Raw genomic sequence first — 19,302 nt, 5'->3', positions numbered from 1 at the left:
CCCCATCCCTGGGGATAGGACACCAGGCTGGCTGAAAGCTGTGTTGGGGAAGCTGAGAGTGAACATCAACCTAAAGCTCTTCACTGAGAGGACAGTCAGACACTGAAACGAGCTCCCCAGGGAAGGGGTCCCAAGCCCATTGTTGGTCAAAAAGTGTTTGGATGACTCTCAGATGGCTGGTTTAACTTTTATATTGCCCTGTGTTGAGTCAGGAGTTGGACTGGATGATCCTCATGGGTCCTTTCCAGCTCAGGATATTATATGTTTCTATTAAATAATTTTGCATTTATTTAATAAGAAGTCCAGTTGAAATACAGGGAGACCTTTTCAGGTAAGAAGCTGGTCTGAAATATTTCATACCTACTAGATTTAAAAAACCAGATGTCAGGTACCAGATTTTAAATGGTCTGTTAGGAAATTTTACAGCACTTAGGACACTGCCTTTCAAATTCTATTTTTCAGTCAGTGTCAGCATTTTTTGTAGCTATGATACAACATTTTAGTATTTAAAAAAATCCACACCTTTTCTGAGGGTAGCAAATGTTTTTCTCCAACCACACCACATACACACACACACCTGCCACACACTACCCCCCAGTCAAAATTGTATTTGTTAGTCCAGTTAAATGTCTAGGCTAAACATTGCCTGATCAGTCACCCTCTTGCATTCCGTAATAAATAGATTTAGGGTTTGTATCTGACTAGCTAATAATGCGTGTGATTTGTGCTGCCTCCATTTCACGGCATTATTCCTTTTGAATACAGCACAGTGTATTCCTGTGGCATGTGCCCATCTTCTCATCCAGTAATCCTCAGGCACGTGTTCCTTGCACCCCATCAGAAATCAGTGAGATGCACCTATATTGGTAAACTTCTGATATTTTTATACATTATTCTGAGCTTAAGGGAAGCCTTGCTTGTCAACATTTGTACTTAAACCTTAAAAATATTTCTTTTCCAATAGACTGTGTTTGATAGAAATATTACTGCAGTGTGAGAAATGACAGAAATTCCTTATGTTCAGCTAAATCTTATTTGAAATTCTGGTCTTATTTTAAATTCTCATGTACAGAGGACACCAATGCAGAACTGTCACCCTTCCTAAACTCAGGTCAACTGTCAGTTTTGAGACATAATTTCTTTATTTTGGAAATGTTTTGTTTGAAAAAACGCTTGGTCTTTTAAGCAGCTCCTGCTTTTCATCTGTTTTTCATGGCAAATGATCACATTTCCCAACCATTTGCAAACAGTGACTGTCTGGCAGGATTTCCTGGATACACATTAGTTTTGAGATTTGAGTAAAAGGTCAACTTTCTGAACTCTGGCGATTAGTGTGGTTATTTGTCCTGCCTTTTCTTCCATGGGAATTAATCAGCTCGTATGGAAGGTAGAAATAGTGTCCAAAAAAAATTCATCTGCTAGCTAATCACCTCCACCATGAATCATAATGAAAAAAATAATCCAAGTAGGACATTTCCTGACCTTCGTATACGAAACCTTTCTGAACAGCTGGAACCAATATGTTTGGAGTCAAGAGTTTTGTAATAAGCTTCTGAAAAAGTTATTCATAACCTGATCCCATTTTTGTCTCTTAGAGTGAGGTACTGAGGTGCTGGCAGCACATAACTCTAAGTTGTGTGATCAGAGGGAAGTGGATAACTAGTGCTGACTGTGAAATGATCTTTAAGATCATCTTTTTATATTCTAAGATGATCTTCAAAATTAAGAGGGTATAAAAACCGGTAAACCAACAGATGTTTATAGAAATTTGGCCAATTTTAATTTGTGTCTTGTGACTCCACTGAAAGAAGTGATGGGATTTTTCTCATATGCATATGCTATGTAAGACATTGAAACCATGGAAATTTTTCTATGTTGTGAGAGAACCCTCTAAACGGGTAGTAGGGAATAGTAGAGAAGATGCTGATGTTGATAAAAGACAGGGTTTTGTCATTATTTGTGTAGAATTCATCAGACATTTCTTCAGACCCTGAAAGTGAGGGGTGTGTTTGAGTATCAGAAGTCCTAATGGATTTCTTAATCTTATAGGGAAGAGGAAAGAGCCATGCTCCACATCCCTTAGCTCCAGCAGTTGAGTTTGGTTGATTGCTTTCCTTTTCCTCACCTTCTGGGGACTTACAAAGAGGGCAACATTCTTTTCTACATTTTGTGTGTTTAAAAAATTATGTATCTCCTGAATTGTCTGTTTTCCTTACGGTGTTCTCAGTAGTGATTAAATGGCCCAAATGGAGGAAGTAAGATAAGTCCTGATGCATTCAAGGTCATGGTTGTCTCAGCATTCATTTAAGTGAAGCAGATTTTTTCCTATTGAACTTATTTTGCAGAGGAAATGCCAAAGGCATCCTGATAGCTGCTTTCTCTGCCCGTGGTGTCTGGAGCCTTTTTTCTGCTATAGGAATGAGATCTGAAAGTTTAGGATTTGTCGAGTTGGGGCTGGAGGGGAACAACAAGCAGCTGTGTTGGTTGTTTTTTACATAGGTGTGGATGCTCACCCCCTCTGGTGCCTGCAGGAATTGTCACCAGTGCCGCTGACTCACAGGTGGGTCAGTAGAGACCTACCTGAGTGGAAGGTTTTTCAGACCTTGCAGAAATGCTTGGGCAGAACAACTCCATCAAGTAATCATGTCTTCGTGTCCTTACTGCAGGTGGAAAAGAAATTTGTGGTGTTTATTTTACTTTAAACACATAGGTTTGAAAGAACGGTTCTTACAATTCTGTGATTAATCTTCATTATATAACACTTGAAAGGATAGCAGGGACCAAGAACCAGAATTTGTGGTTGGATAAAAATAGAAGTGTTATGAATCATGAGCAAGTGAATAAAACTTCAGTGCTTACAGGTACCAGTCACAAAGTTGTTCCTGTTGATATTTCAATAACAAATTATTTTCTATAATACTGAGAGATTTGAGTGGCTTGATATTTTAAATAATTCTATTTACCTCATAACCATTACTGAGGTAAATAGAGCCAAAACAATTTTACTCATCTAAATAGTTATGTCAGTTATATATGAATTAAATTTGTTGCCTAAACAATATTTTTAGTTGGTTATGTTGTAACTAAATCACAGGAGAAAATGCTTTTCCATTTGCTCTTTGGCAGACCAAAGTCTTATTTACAAGATGTAAATCTTGGTTTGAAGAGTTAGGGATTTGGGTCATGGAGGGGAAAAAAAAAATTAGTATCTATTTTGGCTCTGCATGTCTGTTGTGCTGTAGCTACTGGCATTCATATTAAAATATAAATATTGCTGTCTGTGAAGTTCAGTGAACAGAAGTTATTTTGGCATTTTTGGAGCTTAATAATTACTGACCTGAAAGCTGAGGTTGTGAGAATGATCTCTGACTGAGAGCTGCAGTACCAGGAACTGCTTTGCACAAATGTGTGTTCAGTTTCCAGTGATGGAGGATTGTCTGTTTGGGAAAGGTATTCCTCAAACCAGTCTGTGGTATTGTTTGGAAATCCTGACCTAGCAGTTCAAAAGCTTGTCATAGGAAAAAGTTAGAACAACTGCTGTGCATTTGTGGAAAGAAATTCTAGAGACTGTGGTAACGATATTTTGTTGTCTTTTGAAGAATGCTGTTCTCTGTATGATTTCAAAATCAGAAGGTAGGCAGGATTGCAGATGGGCCTACTTATGGAGTAGAAAATAGTTTTATTCCTTTTACAGACATGTACTTGAATATATTGCAATGATCTGAAGCTCTTGACAAGTAATTCTTCAAATTACAAAGGAAAAACAGTGCGTAATTGTTAGTTAAGTAGCAAAATAGAGTGTTATTGGTATTATGGCAATTAATTCAACGCTCTAAATTCTCTGATTAAAAAGGCACCAGAGCTAGAAAAAACCCTCTTAATTTTATTTTTTAGTGAATTTGTTTTTTTTATGTTAATGAACATGCCAAAATGCACAATGCCCTGGAAACATTAACAGTCATTTTCTGACAGACTTAGAAACCAAAACATGAAACAAAAATTTTGATTACAGAGGAGAATTCTGAGACTAAATTCTGTGGAGTCATACATGTCTCTGCCTCTGGGCAGTGTAGTAGAGAATAATGTTAGGTATTTTTTCTATAACTTCAAAGGTATTTTGTGCCCTGTTTTGCTCTGGGTTCTTTTTCTATCCTGCCATCTGTTCTTGCCTGGGGAAGGTTTTCAGTGTGTCCTTATAAGGGCACTCTGCGTAGCTGAAGGGGGAGTTCTTGTTTATGCATTCATTTCTACTAGAATGCAGAATATGTTAAAGTAATAACAGCTTGTCTAGAAATGCCACCTTGGTAGTCAAAGAGTGTTTATTAGGTTGGGCCACTTCTCCCATTCTTGTTACAAGACAGCACCAATTTATATTTTATGTATGCAAACCCTGATTGTTCATAAATATGGTCCCTTTTGACATGGCTTTTATACTGGTAAAGTGAGACATTCACAGCAAGACCTGGTGATAGCCCTCTCGCTCAAGTAGAGGACAGATAGAACCTTTCATTCTATAACCTGTTCAACAATTTCAGAAACTGCACGCATCTGAAAATGTCATGTATTGCTCACAAAAGAATGCTTTGTCTTCAAATTGCTACATTTTCCCCTAAACAAAATAAACATGGTTTTAATAAAATCCTTATATGTCTCTTTAAATATGAGTGCTACAGGCGCTCAAGAAAACAAATGCATTAATGCTATTATATATTGTATACTTAAAAAAACCCTAAGAATGTTCTATATAATAGCTTCATTCATTTTTTTTCTTTCCTTCAAGAATTGGGATTTCATCCAAATTCTAAAGGTTAAGTTGTCAATAGAACTCAAAGGGTGTTTTGTTTCCATTTGTATAACTAGTTTAATGTTTTTTAAGGCCTCCATGTACACCAACAATGGAATCAGTCAGTTACAGGGGAGCTTAGCAGGACATTCTCGAAGTTCTCTTCACAGCAAATTATGCTGAAACTAATTCAGGAAAAGAGCAACTCTCTTCACTGAAGGAGTTGCTTAGCATAGTGTAATAAATATTCAAATACAGATGTAATGTTCCAGCTTCAAGATCAGAGATGATGATGAATACGCAGCAGGAGAACAAAGTCCATGGTTCAGTCAGTTTAATAATTACATTGTGGCTCCTTGTTAAAGCTTCATGTAATTTTCATGAAACATTATTGGTGTCTAAAAAGCAAGTGCCATGAATTTGATTAGCTCAAATTTGTGAGCTGGAGTACTGCAGGGCATCACTTAAACTCCCACAGCAACAAGTGGCTGAACTACTGAGTGTTATTAATTTCTACACTCTAAAGGAAAGTGAGAAATACTGGATTTTATATTTGTGTGCTTTTAGTGATGTAAGGAATGATATATTCTTATTCTTTCCAACTGCTGAACAGCAGAAATGGAATCAGGAGCATGCAGCTCTAAGCTCTTCCACCTAACAGCTATTTTAGTTTCACGTGTGTATACTGGGCACATGAGTTTTGCAAAATATTATTAACATTTTTGCTTTGAATAAGGCAAAATTTTGTCCATTCCTTATTAATAGTGAGTAATGTTGGCATATAATTAAATTGCTGAGGCAGCTGTTTGGGCTGAGCTGCTGGTTGTTTTGAGGTGTCTGTGGGGGCAACGTGAGTGCTTTGCAACAGCTGTGGACTCACAGTGGCTGCACCAGGTTACTCTGAAGTGCCAGCAAGTGCTTTGGAAGTTGCCTGAAGAATAGGCAAAATTCTTCCTTTTCCTGATCTGTAGAATGGGGGATAGCCTTGCAAAACTAAATGGAGATGTCTGAAGTTTCACTGTGATGATTTTCTCATTATCTTTTAAAGATAGTTTATTACACTTGTCACTAGAATGGAGTTTGAAAATTTTGCAATAGGCGTGGGATGAAGCTGCATGTTAGTTTAAGAAAATACTTCATAGCACATCAGAAACAGAGCCTTTGAATAGTGAAATGCACTTAGTGAGTAAGACAGGTACTCTCTGGAAAAAGCGTGTGATTAGATAATTAACTGTGGTATTACAGTGTATGACTGCAGGGGAATGAGGAGAAGCTAGCACTGAGTTAGCTGTGTTCATTGTGTTAAACTTTCCATGTTACTTTTTTGGGGGGGTAATGTGAATATAAACTGAAAAAAAGTATGAGACAACTGCCAGCCTAATGGCATTGATGCTTTGTCTGCACAGTCTGGCATGTAAACTGTTGAAGCCAATCAAGAATTTTCTCCAAACATTTTCTCTGTGGGTTCATACCAATGTGAAGCTCATTGTCTTTAGCAGGATGTGATTCAGATGATAATTTAACTCAGTCCCATTTCCACTTAAGTTTGAACTTAACAGGGCTGTAAACATGTTACAAGCCATAAAAATTGGGCTGACCTACTGAAATGGCAGGATTTTGTAGGAGAAGTGACTGTCTATATTGTGTTTGAAGGTAGCTCCTACATCGCAGGGACTGCTGTGGTCTGCTTAGAGTTTTCAAATGTACAGGTGAATGTGTAACATTAGGACATGGTGCTGTACTTTGTGAAGTCTTTTCATGTTGTAATGAGAGCAGAACAGAACTTGACTCTTTAAATTTTCCAGCCTGTGGTGAGAGAAGGGGAAAAGAGGCGTGGCAGAGGAAGACATCCCACTGCATGTAAGGACAGAACATTGTATTCTCATGCAGTTGTTAGACCACATCCTGCCTTCCCAGCAAGAAGCATTCACAAATTCTCTTTCAATATGCAGGAAAACACCTAGCATATGTGCAGGTGTTTTTGTAAGAGGTAATCTAAAGTATTTCTTACCTACTGATTTCTAGTGAGCAATAAATTCCTCCTGCATTTGGGTTAGAAGGATGGCAGTAACAGAAGTGCATCCCCAGGTCTGCAGAGCCAGCAGGTGCTGGCACAAGGTGACCTTGGTGGGACAGGCACAGGGCAGTGCTGAGGGTGACAGGCTGTGTGAGCAGCTCTGGCAACAGTTGTTGTGGCACCCCCAGCCAGTCCTCCCACCAGTTCCAACAGCTGCCATAAGCTGCTGTGAAGTACCACCTAATTATAGCATTTTCTTGATCCTCTTGATCCCTGTCAGAGATTCCTGGCCCTACCCTTGGCCAAACTCACCACCTAAAGGCAAGGCACTCATGAAGGTATGACAGTGGCACCACTGCTGCTGCCATCCTTAGGGAGGAGGTGGTTCCATGGGGAGGAATGGGTTTGGAGGTCTCTAAATGTCCCAATGAGTGTAACTACTGCTGGTGAGCATTTAGGCCAGTTTCATAGTGCAGTGTCATATATACACACACAAATTCCATTAGTTTCTGGGAGAATTGGACATGTGCACATAGGGTAATTGTTTCTAAAGCTAAAAATCATTCACATCTTGCATTTTCCTCACCTGTGATGTAAGAAATAAAGATCACATAAAAAAAGAATACTAGAGATAAGGTTTTTAAGAAGTAGATGGTACTAAACTTTTACAGATGCCCAATATTTTGTGAGTTGGTACACAGTTCCCCTTTTGCTGCATCCTGCATGGTGGTGGTTACTGGAATAGTGTGGGGCCTGGCTCTTGTAGTTTTACCAGAAATTGCACTGCAGTACCCTGAGCAAGCTCAGACAATAGACTCAAATGTTGTGTCCCTGAGGTAATTTTCTTAAATTTAAAAAACTTCCCATCTGTATAAAGGCGTATCTGCCACATCACACAGTGTCAGAGCAGTGTGAATGGCCTCTGACTTCCAGTACACTTTCTTTCTGTGCTGTTTTTGTTTACAGGGAGCAGAGGGACAAAGAGAAGGTTGGGCAATGCCATGGCTCTGCTCCAGGAGATGTAAACAGATTTCCCAATGTTTGGCTTTGGATGGCTGGGGGTGCTCCAAGGCGGTGTGAGCGTGGCTCCCTCGGAGGGGCTCTGAGTCAGAGCTGAGGGCTGTGCGTGTGGTGAGTCACCAGCTTCCCACTCAGCAGCAGCTTCACTTTGATGTGGCTCAGTCACAAAACCCACACTCAGTCCCTGTGCTTAAGCCCTGATAAAATACCAAAAAAAAGCTCTACGCTGTTGGTCAAATTCCATGTTGGTGTTATTTCAGGTGATAGTACACTTACAGAATAATCAATTTGTCTTTCTCAGTTCCCCTACAACCTTTTTAGATTAGTTGCTGAATTAGTTGTTGAATTTCCTAATACCAGAAAAAAAAAAAGGCAAAAAAACAAAAAAAAACCCAAAAAACCACCCAAAAACAAACTACAAAAAAACCTATGAAAAAAAGGTCTGAAAATAGAACCCACTGAGATACATTGGTTGTTGGAGTGCATACAGGCAGAAAGAGAATTGGTGTCCCTCATGCTGCTGCTTGCTGATTGAAACTCACTGAGATGTCTTGGCAAGGCTGCAGTGGAAGTCAGGGATTAGAGCCTTGCAGTTACAAAATGCGGCAGCACAAATTCAGGAGGAAGCTGACACCCAAACAGGAGGCATTTAACAAAAGCCTAAGGTGCAACAGGTGGAACAGAATCCTGAAGTCTGAGTAAAATACTCAGCTGCTTATTTCTGAGCTTTGTTTTAATTTTTCTTTAATGAGGGTCCACTGTTGGGATACAATTTGCCTCTTGCTGAATTGGAGCACTGCAGGACTTTATGGGTGGGAATGCCATGATCTGAGCAGGTCAGAGAAGCAGTTATGGTAGCACGTTCTCTGTCCTATTTGTGAGATTCTTGTGTGTCTCATCTGAATTTTTTTATCATTGAGTTTGTAAATATTTAACTTTCCCTGATTTTATTGGAACATGTAAAATTCTTGTTTGCATATGGAGAACCCCATCAGTCTAACTTGTGATGCAGAAACAGAAGCTAAAATGGACATCTCTGCTTTTCTGTTCTGCTTGTTTATGAATGGAGACCTTGTTGAAAAATGGCCAGCTCTCATATTAGGATTTATAATAATAAGAGATGCAAAAATTGCTTATGAAAAACTTGAAAGTGAGAATTTTAGTATGGATTTTTGGGGCAGCCTTGTCATATATTTGAATATGCCTCACATAATCTTATAAAAGTTATAGAAGTAAGTCATAGAAGTTCTTACCTACATAGTTCTATTTCAATATTATAGATGAGGCAAGATATTAAAGTTTGAGGCTCTGTGATTTCATGCACCATATGCAAGAATTCTTATACTTGAAATGTAAGAGTAAAGAGAATAAAAGCTAAAATGTAATAAAAATTTACAGTAGCAGCAGAATAAAGTGTTTTAATCCTAGAGAGAAGCAATGGTGAGTGGTTTCATTGTGAATAATAACAAATACTCTAAAAGCTGTGAAGAAAGGAAGTGACTCAGCAGTTTGAGGCTGAATAACAATCATGTAAAAGCGTGATCTTCCGTTTGAGAGTTGTACATTCAATGCAAAATATTAGGAAAAGAAAATGGCTACAGACTGCATAAAGATGTCACATTTTCCTATTCTTTAAAAAATGGTCTAGGTTATTTTCTTTTTTCTTTTCTTGTAATTCACACTATTTTTGGTAATACCTGAGATATACATCACAATATAGACTGAAATTTGGTTTTTTAGGCTATTCTTTTATGAAAGTTGGATCAAAATGGTTTTCAAGACACAGAATGTTTAAATTTTTATGCCCCTTGACGTGTTCTTCTTAAAGACTTTCCTCTTTGTAACAAAAAAATTGATAAAGGAGAACCCACTCAAGTACAGACAGTAACCTGGTTAGCTAGTTGGGCTTGGAGCCAGGCAATCCCATGATAGATACTAGACTATTGATTGCTTCAACATGCTTCCTTTTTCTTTTCTTGTTTCAAATAGAATTACATGCTCATCTTTAAAATGCTTCTCCTGTTAAGTTTCTTACAAAACAGATGCATTTCCATGTAAACTCTCAGTTGCAACAAAACCATAGTTCTTTCACCGCTGAATTCTGTGGCCAAAAATATTTTACAGTGATCATTGTTACTTCACTGTAAAATTTATGTGGATTTGTGCATGACTCCACTGTTTTCAGGAGAATACATGTATATGAGAGTTTGCATACTGAAATGGCAGGTAAGTTGTTAACTACATTGCAATAAAAACTCTTGGTGCCTTTACAGAGAAGTTGGTGATTACACATGAGTCATAAAGCTGTAATCTGCCTGGTTTGGTAGTGGGAATATATGCTGGTATTCTTGGAGACCTATAGAAAGACTAGTTTTCATAATGTGGAAAGCAAGAAAGTGGTTGGATTTGGCAAGACAAATACTTATCTTTTCAATACTCAGGAAAATCACCGTTGGTGAGTGAGGAATGGCCATATATTGAGTATGTAGAAAAATGACTGGTAGGACAAGAGTAAACAACTTTCAGACAATAAAATAATCTGAAGATGAGTGTGTACAGATTTTCAGTACGACAATAGAATTTTCCAATTGCTCAAGTAAAAGTAATTGTTCAGCAGTAGAGCAAAAATAAATTAGAACAGCAGGGGCAGAAGATCAGAAGAAAAAGTGAGCAACCAGATGATAGATAATTCAAGTGGGTGAGGGTGAGTTGACAAGGGCAGATGTGGAATAAGAAAACCAAATAGGACTTTAATGACATTATGCTTAACTGCCTATATAATATACCAGGTATTGTATGTTAAGCTTGTATCTTTTTTTTTAAGCTTTTATCTATTCTTTTTCTCAGTCATATAGAAAAAATTACAACATGGCAAGATCCTCGAAAACCTATGAGCCAGCCGCTGAATCACGTTAGCCACCATCCTGCAGCCACATCCACACCAGCACCACAGAGGACCATGGCGATGTCTCAGCCAAATCTCAGTGAGTACTGGATGGCATCTCTCTGGTGAAAACACAAAAGAGATAGGGGATAAACCTCCTGATTTGTTTGGTAATTTTTGGTTCAAGAAAGTAGCTCTGGTTCTACTATCAGACCGAACAGTATGTTCTCCTCTTCATTTACTTAGTTTTTACCTCTGTAGACTTGGCAGCAAGTGAATTTGTACTGTTTAAGGTGAAGTTCTAACATCTTGTGATCTATTTTAGAGCCTCCATGACTTTTTGGCATAGTGTTAGACATAATAAAATAAATTCTGTCTGTGCTTTTCTGTTCTGAGGTGTATAAAACCCCCATAAGTCCTCCATAGCATGTTGGATAACTTGTCCACAGTTAGTCCTATGTTTCTTCAGGTCACAAGGTGTAGCTGGTTTGCTTGTTAGTTTGTTTATGGTGGTGGGGCTTTTGCATAGTGAGCGTCTGCACTGCAAGCAATTTGCAAACTACTAAAAAGTCTTTGCAGTATGAATTACCCACAAAATTCTTATTACTGGTGTGGTTCCCTTGCTGTTTCTGTTTAGTACTTCAAGTGTGTAAATTCAATCGTCCACTTACATAAATCTGATATTGCCAGATTTAAGCCTTAGTGAAAATAAAGCTATTAAAACTCAAACATTTTAAAGAAAAATTGTAAATGGAAAGAAACATTTTCACATATAATTGAGAATTACAAATAATCCCTAATATTTCACTTCTGGAGCTTTAACTTTTCTGCTACTCAAGGAAATGAGCTTACAGGCTCAAGATTCAAAAAGGGAGACTTTAGAACACATAGCAGTTTCTTGTTCTGGTTAATTTTTGGTAAGTTGATCTCATGATTTCTTGATTGTCCACTTGCAGTGTGGTTCATGAGTGCTGTCTCTTCACATGCCAAGAAAACGCTGAACATATGTCTGCTAATGATCACCAATAGAAGTAGTGCAATATTTACTTTGGTCTTTAATTTATAAGAAACACCTAGGACCTCTGAGGTAATTAGCTTCAGTTCTTTTTTCTACCTTTGTCTCATCGACTGCTTTGCTTGCATATATACAGTAAGAGTGTTGGTTACATTAGTAAGATGTAAGGTAAGATTTAGTGGGCAGTAGCAAACCATAATATGAGAGTGGATATCTGCAGAAGAAACCTGAATAAAATCTGAAAGGTTAGGGTATCTGCAGAGTGTCGTAGCACATGGTGAAAGTAACAATTGCTCTGCTGTGGCTTCAAACCACAGCTGCGTGTGGGTCAGTCTGTTTATAGCAGTGCTGGAATGGCTGAGAGGTAAGAATAGGACAGCAGGGTTTTTGTTCATACCAACTCCTCCACTTATGTTAACATCTGTTGCATTGTCCCTAGTTAAAAAACAGCAGTGCCATAAATCAGGACAGTGTACAGAACATTTTTCCCCTCAGTTTATTAGTGGAAGTGAATGAAAGCCAAATCCTGGACTAAAACACATGTATACTGAATTTTAGAGGAGGGTCTTCCTTGAGAGTCAAAGGATTAGAAATAAAAGTCTATACCTAATGAAAAGTCTGTTCTTGAAGGTATTTCATGTGCCCAATAAGGGTATTTCCATAGACTTCAAAATCTGTCCCATTAAATATAGTCTGTATTTCATTCAGTACCCTTCATATACAAATATATATATATATAATATGAGGTTCTACTTTTTGTGTAGGTTTATATGCAGTTTTTGGCATAGTGATTCAGATGTGTGATTGAATTTCCCACTAGAAATAGTATGTAAAAATCTGGAAAGCATGCATATTTATTTGATCCAGAAAATGTTCCATCAATATGTCTTGATGAGCTTTTTCTCATTTTGATGGCTTTCAAAGGCACGCTAAATGTGACACTATTTTATTAAAAAATATGACTTGTAAGATTTAATCTAGAAACTGTATATATACCTGTAAATACACACAGAGGAATTACACAGAAAGATTGCAGTAATCTGCAGAGAACACTGCAGCCTCTGAATACTTCTCGTGGCAGTTTAAAATGCATGTGACTGTCGTTTCCAGTGCTAAAGTAGAATGCCTCTATTTTTAAACGGCCGTGGCCAAAAGGAAGGGCCTTTGTGCTCCCCTGTGCTGGCAGCAGTGCAGCTGCTCAGCCCCAGGGGCAGCCAGGAGGGATCCTGCTCACAGACACGACAGGCGCAGTGGGAGCTGCATCCACACCACTCTTCTGGCCCTCATTTTGTGACCTTGCAGCAAATGAAGTCTGTGCGTCTGTCTTTTCCCTTAGTAGTTTTGGTTTTTTTGTACTGTAGGAACTAAAAGAAGTCTTTCTTTTGAAGATGTGCCACTTAAAATAAAAGGATTTAAGTATTTCAGGTCTGCACACTGGTCTGCACTTCCAATTACTAACACGTGTTTTTCTTGTATTTCTTAGGAAGAGGAGGAAAATATGTTTTGTACAGCTTGTTGCTTTGTTTTATAAACTTCTTTCAGCAGTATTTGCTGGAAATTCTACAAAGGCATTTACAAACATTTTATCAAAGCACAGAGTGGGACTAAGTGATACCAAATCATAGTATGCTTGTGTTGGAGGCATACAAAAGCATATAGTGAAAGTTGGTTGAAGTTAGTAGTCATACTTGAAAAAAATCTGCTGTATTTTTCTAGCTTTTCTCTTACTATGGTTTTATGTTGCCTACTTATGAGCTATAAGAGAACGCTTTATTAGTGTAGTTTTCACACTGACATTTAAAGCACTGCCTTTGTTATAGAGCAAAGGTATCAGATATTTTTTCCTTTGATGCATCTTGTTGAATTTGCAGGAAAGTAACATATGCTAGGCAGGTTTCTGTGCTCATTTATATACCACAACTAAATTCAGTGACATTTCATGAATTAAAAGAAATATTTGTCACAAAGATTGAAAACATGTTCTTGAAGGTTAGCATATATTTAGACTTGTTCAGTTTGTTTTTTCTTAACATTTTACCATTGTTGTTGTTCTAAGATGGTTTGTAGATGTATATACTAAGGAAAGCACAGCATTAATAGGAATGTTTTCAGTGTATGTTTTGATGTTGGAAGCAAAGGGAAAGTGATTAGCATCAGACTAAAGACAAGCAGAAACAGTGTATTTCTTGCATATTCAGAAACTTCGTTTACCGTGATGCTGATTCTGCAAAGATCCTTATTGTCCGCCCATTCTAAAACAGTCTTTTCCAGCTGATTGATAAGGTATTACCTATCTCCTGCCAGTCAGTTACTGCATTAGAATCAAGGGCCATTTGTGGAAGGAGAGGTTACTCGAAGTCCTTGTTTTAGCTGTCAGGCTGAGGTCCCTGAGCCAGGAGAGCAATGTCAGGGACACTGCGCCTGAGAGGAGGGCGAGGGCTGCAGCGCACGAGCTGAGGGTCACTGCTGCCTCAGCCTGAGCCCCACACGCCCTCCTGCCTCCGTGGCATTCCCTGCTGTCAAAAGATCGGGGAGGATGATTTTGGGCTACATGTAGCAAGATTTAGAGGAAAATCTAGGTCCTTACAGGAGTTTCTTTTGCAAGATTTTTTTAAATTAAATGCTTCTTGTTTTGTAGTCTTTCTCTATTCTACATTAAGCAACACTCAAAACCATTGTTATTTCCATCCTTGTCCCTTCAAAGTGTTTTAAACAGATTTATTTCATGATTGTACTCTTCATCCAGTGGGTAAACACAATCTGGTCTTCATTAAATATTTTCCAAATTTAACAATTTGCAACTTACTTTGCCATAAAATAATGAACCCCTCTAATAGCATTTATGTTTTCTGTATAAGTTAGCTTGAATTTATATGTGAGTTCCTTAAAAAGCTCATACAAAAAGAACATACTATCTGCAAAAAACCTGGGTAGACTTCTTGCCCACCCTGTGGCACAGCTGGATGTGGGATTTGCGCCTTGGAGCAAATAGCAGTTGCAGGCTCCAAGGCACAGTTACTCTACGTCCTGTGTGAGTGACAGAAATGTGTGTTAAGCAGTGCCCAGAGTTTGCTGGTTTGAGGGGTTTGGACATTGCCACTTTGTGAAAGGCCTCTGAGTTTGTTTGGGTGTGGATAGGGACTTTCAATTTATCTAACTGTGGTTAAAATTGGTGTTTGGTCTAACTCAAGCTGCCAAATCCCAGCCAGGTGGGGTGTCCCTGATGCTCCCTACTGCCCAGCCACCACCTTTTTTTATTGTGAAGAGCCTCTGATGCTTGTTGTTTAATAGAAAATCATCCATGAATCTAAGCAGTCTAGCTTTCAGCTGTATTGGTAATGGTATTTCAAATGGGTCTGGACAACTGGGTGTTATAGCACTTTATCTCTGCTTTCATTTTTTTTAACCAGCCAGGAAATCCAATCAATAAAACAATGCCAAAATCCTGTCTAGGAACAATAAACACATGAACCAAAGTTTCCATATCCTGCCATGATAAAAGAGGTGTAGCTACTATTGTTTAAGGATGATAAAAGGCAGTTTTGGTAACTATGTCAAAGCAGTCTCTGGAGATAAGAACACAGAAACTCCCAAAGTGTTCAAAACCAGATTTTATGTATTTTAGTGTTCGCTGATGTCCATGAAGAGTGTTCACTAATGTCTAGGATTTTTCAAGTCGTGGTTTGTCTTGGGTGGAAATGTGTGACGCTGAGAGGAATACGTTTTTCCCTCTCTGTAGTCTGTACCCTCCTACCACCTGCGTGGTGGAAAGGCTTCCTGTTCCAGATCATTTTTAATTACTGGATATCCTGAAAGAAGCAAACACAATTCATTTGTGGTCAATGTGAATAATCTTGGCACCTGCTTCTGATGATTACTTTCTGAGACCTGAAAGTATTATAGAGGACTTGCATGTTCATTTGTGGGAATGAGTGTTTTGTGATGCAGCTCTCAAAAGAATGAGGGGATTTTGGTAGTTTGCAATTAAAACCTCTAACAAGTGATTTATCAGTCAGATTTCAAATGGAGTAATTTATATATATTTAAGGACAGTGGTTAATAGGTCCAGAGTCTAATAGGAAGTAACTTCAGTATCAGGTAAATTACATCAAAGAACATACACCTTTAAACCAGCAACTGACCATCTAGTAAATCTGAAATGCTAAAGGTTGATGTGTTCAAGAGAGATGTTGGCATTTTTTCAAATTCTAGTAATTTTTAATTTTGACACAAAGAAGTTCCTGTTTGTGTGAGCATTTCCCTTCAAGGTAAGTAATCCAAACATGTGCCAGTGCAAGCGTGGAGAGTCATTTCCATAGTTTCAAAGTGAATGAAATGTAAAAGCTGAAGACTGCATGAAGCAAAAATAAAAATAATTTATTAAATATTTTAAATCTAACAGTTGTCAGTAATTAATCATTAGCATTAAAGCTGTCTGTCTACTCAAGCAGCTCCCATCATGACTTTTTGTTACTGATTTATTGTTAAATAAATAAATTTATTTATTTATTGTTAAATAAATAAAGTGCTTGCAGAGTAAATCTCCAATCTTTTAAATAATTTCCTGCTAAATCATAGCTTTGATGTTGCACCTGCAGGTTGTTTGTATTGGTTTTTTTAGTCTTAAATCATTGAAGACAGGCAAGATTAGTTAAATGTGGATATCACAGGCTTAACAGTTGAAACTGTTGAGAAACTTCTGTATAGCTAATTTCAGTTCAGAAATCTGAATAAAGGAGTCTCTGTGCACTGGGATAGTGCAACTTTTTGCTTTAATACTTTACAGATTTTTGGAACAAAATGCACCAGAACTGAAAAGCAGCATTTTTTGCTGACCTTGTTAGAAGGCTAATGCTTCTTTCTGGGAAGTAAATGAAACAAGCAGTTCTTTGTTGGCTGAAGTGGAGTGAGAAAAGGAGGGGAGCCCAGTCTTTTTTTCTTTACAGTGTCATGACTAAGTCAGAACTTTAGTATGGCTGGTTTTTCTGTTTTTGGGGTTTTTTTTAACCTTTGTAGACATTTGTTTTTCATCAGACTGTGTTGCATGAGACCTGGCTTTGGCTAGTTCATCTGAATTTGGGTCTGGGCTGCCTATAAACAGAGCAGAAAGACCCACACTTGCACTTCTGACACTTAAAATAAAAGTAGGTGCAATCAGTTCAGTGCATATGTCAAAAATTATTGACACTTGCATGTTTTGGCTTCTTCAGCTTGCATGTCTCTTGTCCATAAAATAATCCTTGCCTAGTATATATCCAGCAAAGTCATGAACAGAAAGGTCTCCTACAATGTCAGAAAACCTAATTCACTAGGATATCATTATTAATTTAAAGGCAAACAAAAGCAATACAAGAATTCTTTTATTTTTCTTCTAACTGGAAAAAGAAAACCACAGAGGTCTAACTTGATGTAAACTAAATAATTGCAGTTTCATGGACTGCAATGAAATTGTGCTTGCATAGTTCAGGTTTGGAGCTTAGCTCCATGTTATTTAGTTGCTTTCATTTGGACTGGATAATTGCATAATAGCTGTTTATTGAAAGACTTAGTTCATTTTGCAAAATAAATTAGATTTTCCCCAAGAGAACTGAATTTAAGGCCACCCTGAGTCTGTCTGCTGTAATGATGATACTTTTCTCCTCTTATGTTTGACCCAGTCTCCTTTACCACAGAGTGGTAGATTTGAGCTTTTGAATATTTTTTTCTTTGCAGAACTTTAGAAATGTTACACTGGAGTCACAGACCCTGCCTAGTGGATTGAAGCTTACTGAAGACCAATTGTTTTTCCCTTTAGTAACTTTTTAACCTCTCAAAACCAGCCTGATGGTCCAAAGGCTCTGCAGAGCTCTGGCTGAGAGGAGCTGTCAGGGGTCCCTGGTGTGTCTGATGGTGTCAGAGTGGGGCCTGTGTTGGGCAGTCTAGTTGGAATGTGAACTGCAGGTTGTTCTTTTTTAATCCAAACTCCCTTATGTTCCTCATACCATTCAAGTACAAATTCAGAGCTGAAATATTGAAAAATTAAAGCAGGAATTACTAAAACCTCATACACAGCACAACAGATGTGCCATATGATTATATCACAAGGAACAGAGATTTGTAGAATGTCATTGTTTGTTAAGTTGCTCACTGGGGCTGACACAAGACTTTCCTTTCAGTGGGCATGTTCAGACCATTAGTGACAAGAAGTTACCAGCTGTATACCAACCCACTTCTACTGCCTGGGTTCAGTTCTGGTTCAGTTGAGCAGTCCTAGGAAAAGCACTTAGGTAAAATATTTTTCACAAACTAAGCTCAAGTGTATACCACAAGGGTAATTTGTCCAGTGTTGGGACACTTTTTATTCTACCAGTGTATTTAAAGATTCACTATTAGTTTGAAGTCTAGACAGTATCAGACATATCAAGCATGCTTAAAAGTATTCCAGATAAAATATTTTTTCATTTTCCCTGTGCATATCATTACAACTCTACCATTAAGAAAAGCAGCTTAGTTTATTCTTTTTCTTGTTGTTTGAAAAACTGACCCAGTGAAAATTGGTAAAGCAGTAAAAAGTCTTAGTCCTGTAATAAATGTATCATCACACTTTGCCACACTTCTTTTGAAGAGGCTGGTGTTCTGCCTGGGTGCTAGGGCTTGCCCAGGTAGGTGGGGTTGCAGGACAGAACCTACCTGACGTTACCTATAGTGTTGCATGTGAAATTGTATTTAGATCTAGTCCAGATCTGATAGAATTGGAGTCAATGAATCATTTGGGTTGGAAAAGCTCTCAAAGATGTTCAAATCTAACCATTAACCCAGCACTACCAAGGCCACCAGTGACCCAAGTCCTCAAGTGCTACAACCACACAGCTTTTAAAGTTATCAAGGGATGGGCCACTGTCCTGATCAGCCTGTGCCAGAGCTGGACAAACCTTTTGGCAAAGACATTTTTTCTAATCTTCAATCTAAACCTCCCATGGGATGACACACTAGCATAAATCTGTGCTGTATTCTCCAGAACACCTGCTTCTGGAAGCAAGTTGCAAAGATGGTTTGGATCTGCCTGCACGCTTTCCACAAGGTCCAGAAGGATTTATTAGTGTAGGCTTTGCACCACCTACAGGTAGTAAACCTGCCCTTAGATCCAGACTGGCCCTGGAGGTAACCCAGGACTAATTCTCACCTGGTCCATGCAGCTAGGCCTGATCTGCATCAGTAATAAATCTAACCTGGATCCTGAACAAATCATAGAGTTAAAATGTTGAAAATTCACTGTGTTTCACTCCTGGCTTGTCTGGAGGATTCCAATGCTGGATGCTATTCTTAGCAACATAAACGGGAAGAAATTTGTCTTGGTAAGTCAGGAATGATAACTGCTGTCTGAGGAGAAAGGGCATTTTATTAGCTTTGTGACATGTTGGCACCAGAGTGACACGCAGAGAGCTACACAAACTTAAAGTTTCTTTCATAGCAGTTCTGTGAATAAAAATGTCCATCTCACAGAGAATTCTGCTCTGATTTACAGTTTCTGAACTTGATCAGAAAAGATGATGCTGATTTAAGAAACATTAACAATCTAAGCAGCATTAACTTGCTCATCAACA

At 38.2% G+C, this 19,302-nt stretch overlaps 1 protein-coding gene across 1 annotated transcript in view; it reads left to right on the top strand.

The window, feature by feature from the left end:
* The window catches only part of WWTR1 (WW domain containing transcription regulator 1), a 39,553-nt gene that overhangs the window by 9,522 nt on the left and 10,729 nt on the right, over positions 1-19,302 (top strand). The window contains exon 2 of the mRNA XM_039713746.1: positions 10,668-10,804. Within this exon, the coding sequence (XP_039569680.1) occupies positions 10,668-10,804 (137 nt within the window). The remainder of the gene's footprint in view (positions 1-10,667; positions 10,805-19,302) is intronic.

Source organism: Passer montanus, unplaced genomic scaffold (assembly GCF_014805655.1).
Source record: "Passer montanus isolate IOZ18808 unplaced genomic scaffold, ASM1480565v1 scaffold29, whole genome shotgun sequence".
In the NCBI taxonomy this organism is placed as follows: domain Eukaryota; kingdom Metazoa; phylum Chordata; class Aves; order Passeriformes; family Passeridae; genus Passer; species Passer montanus.
The sequence above is the reverse complement of the archived record's forward strand: the minus strand, read 5'-3'. Positions and strand labels throughout refer to the sequence as shown.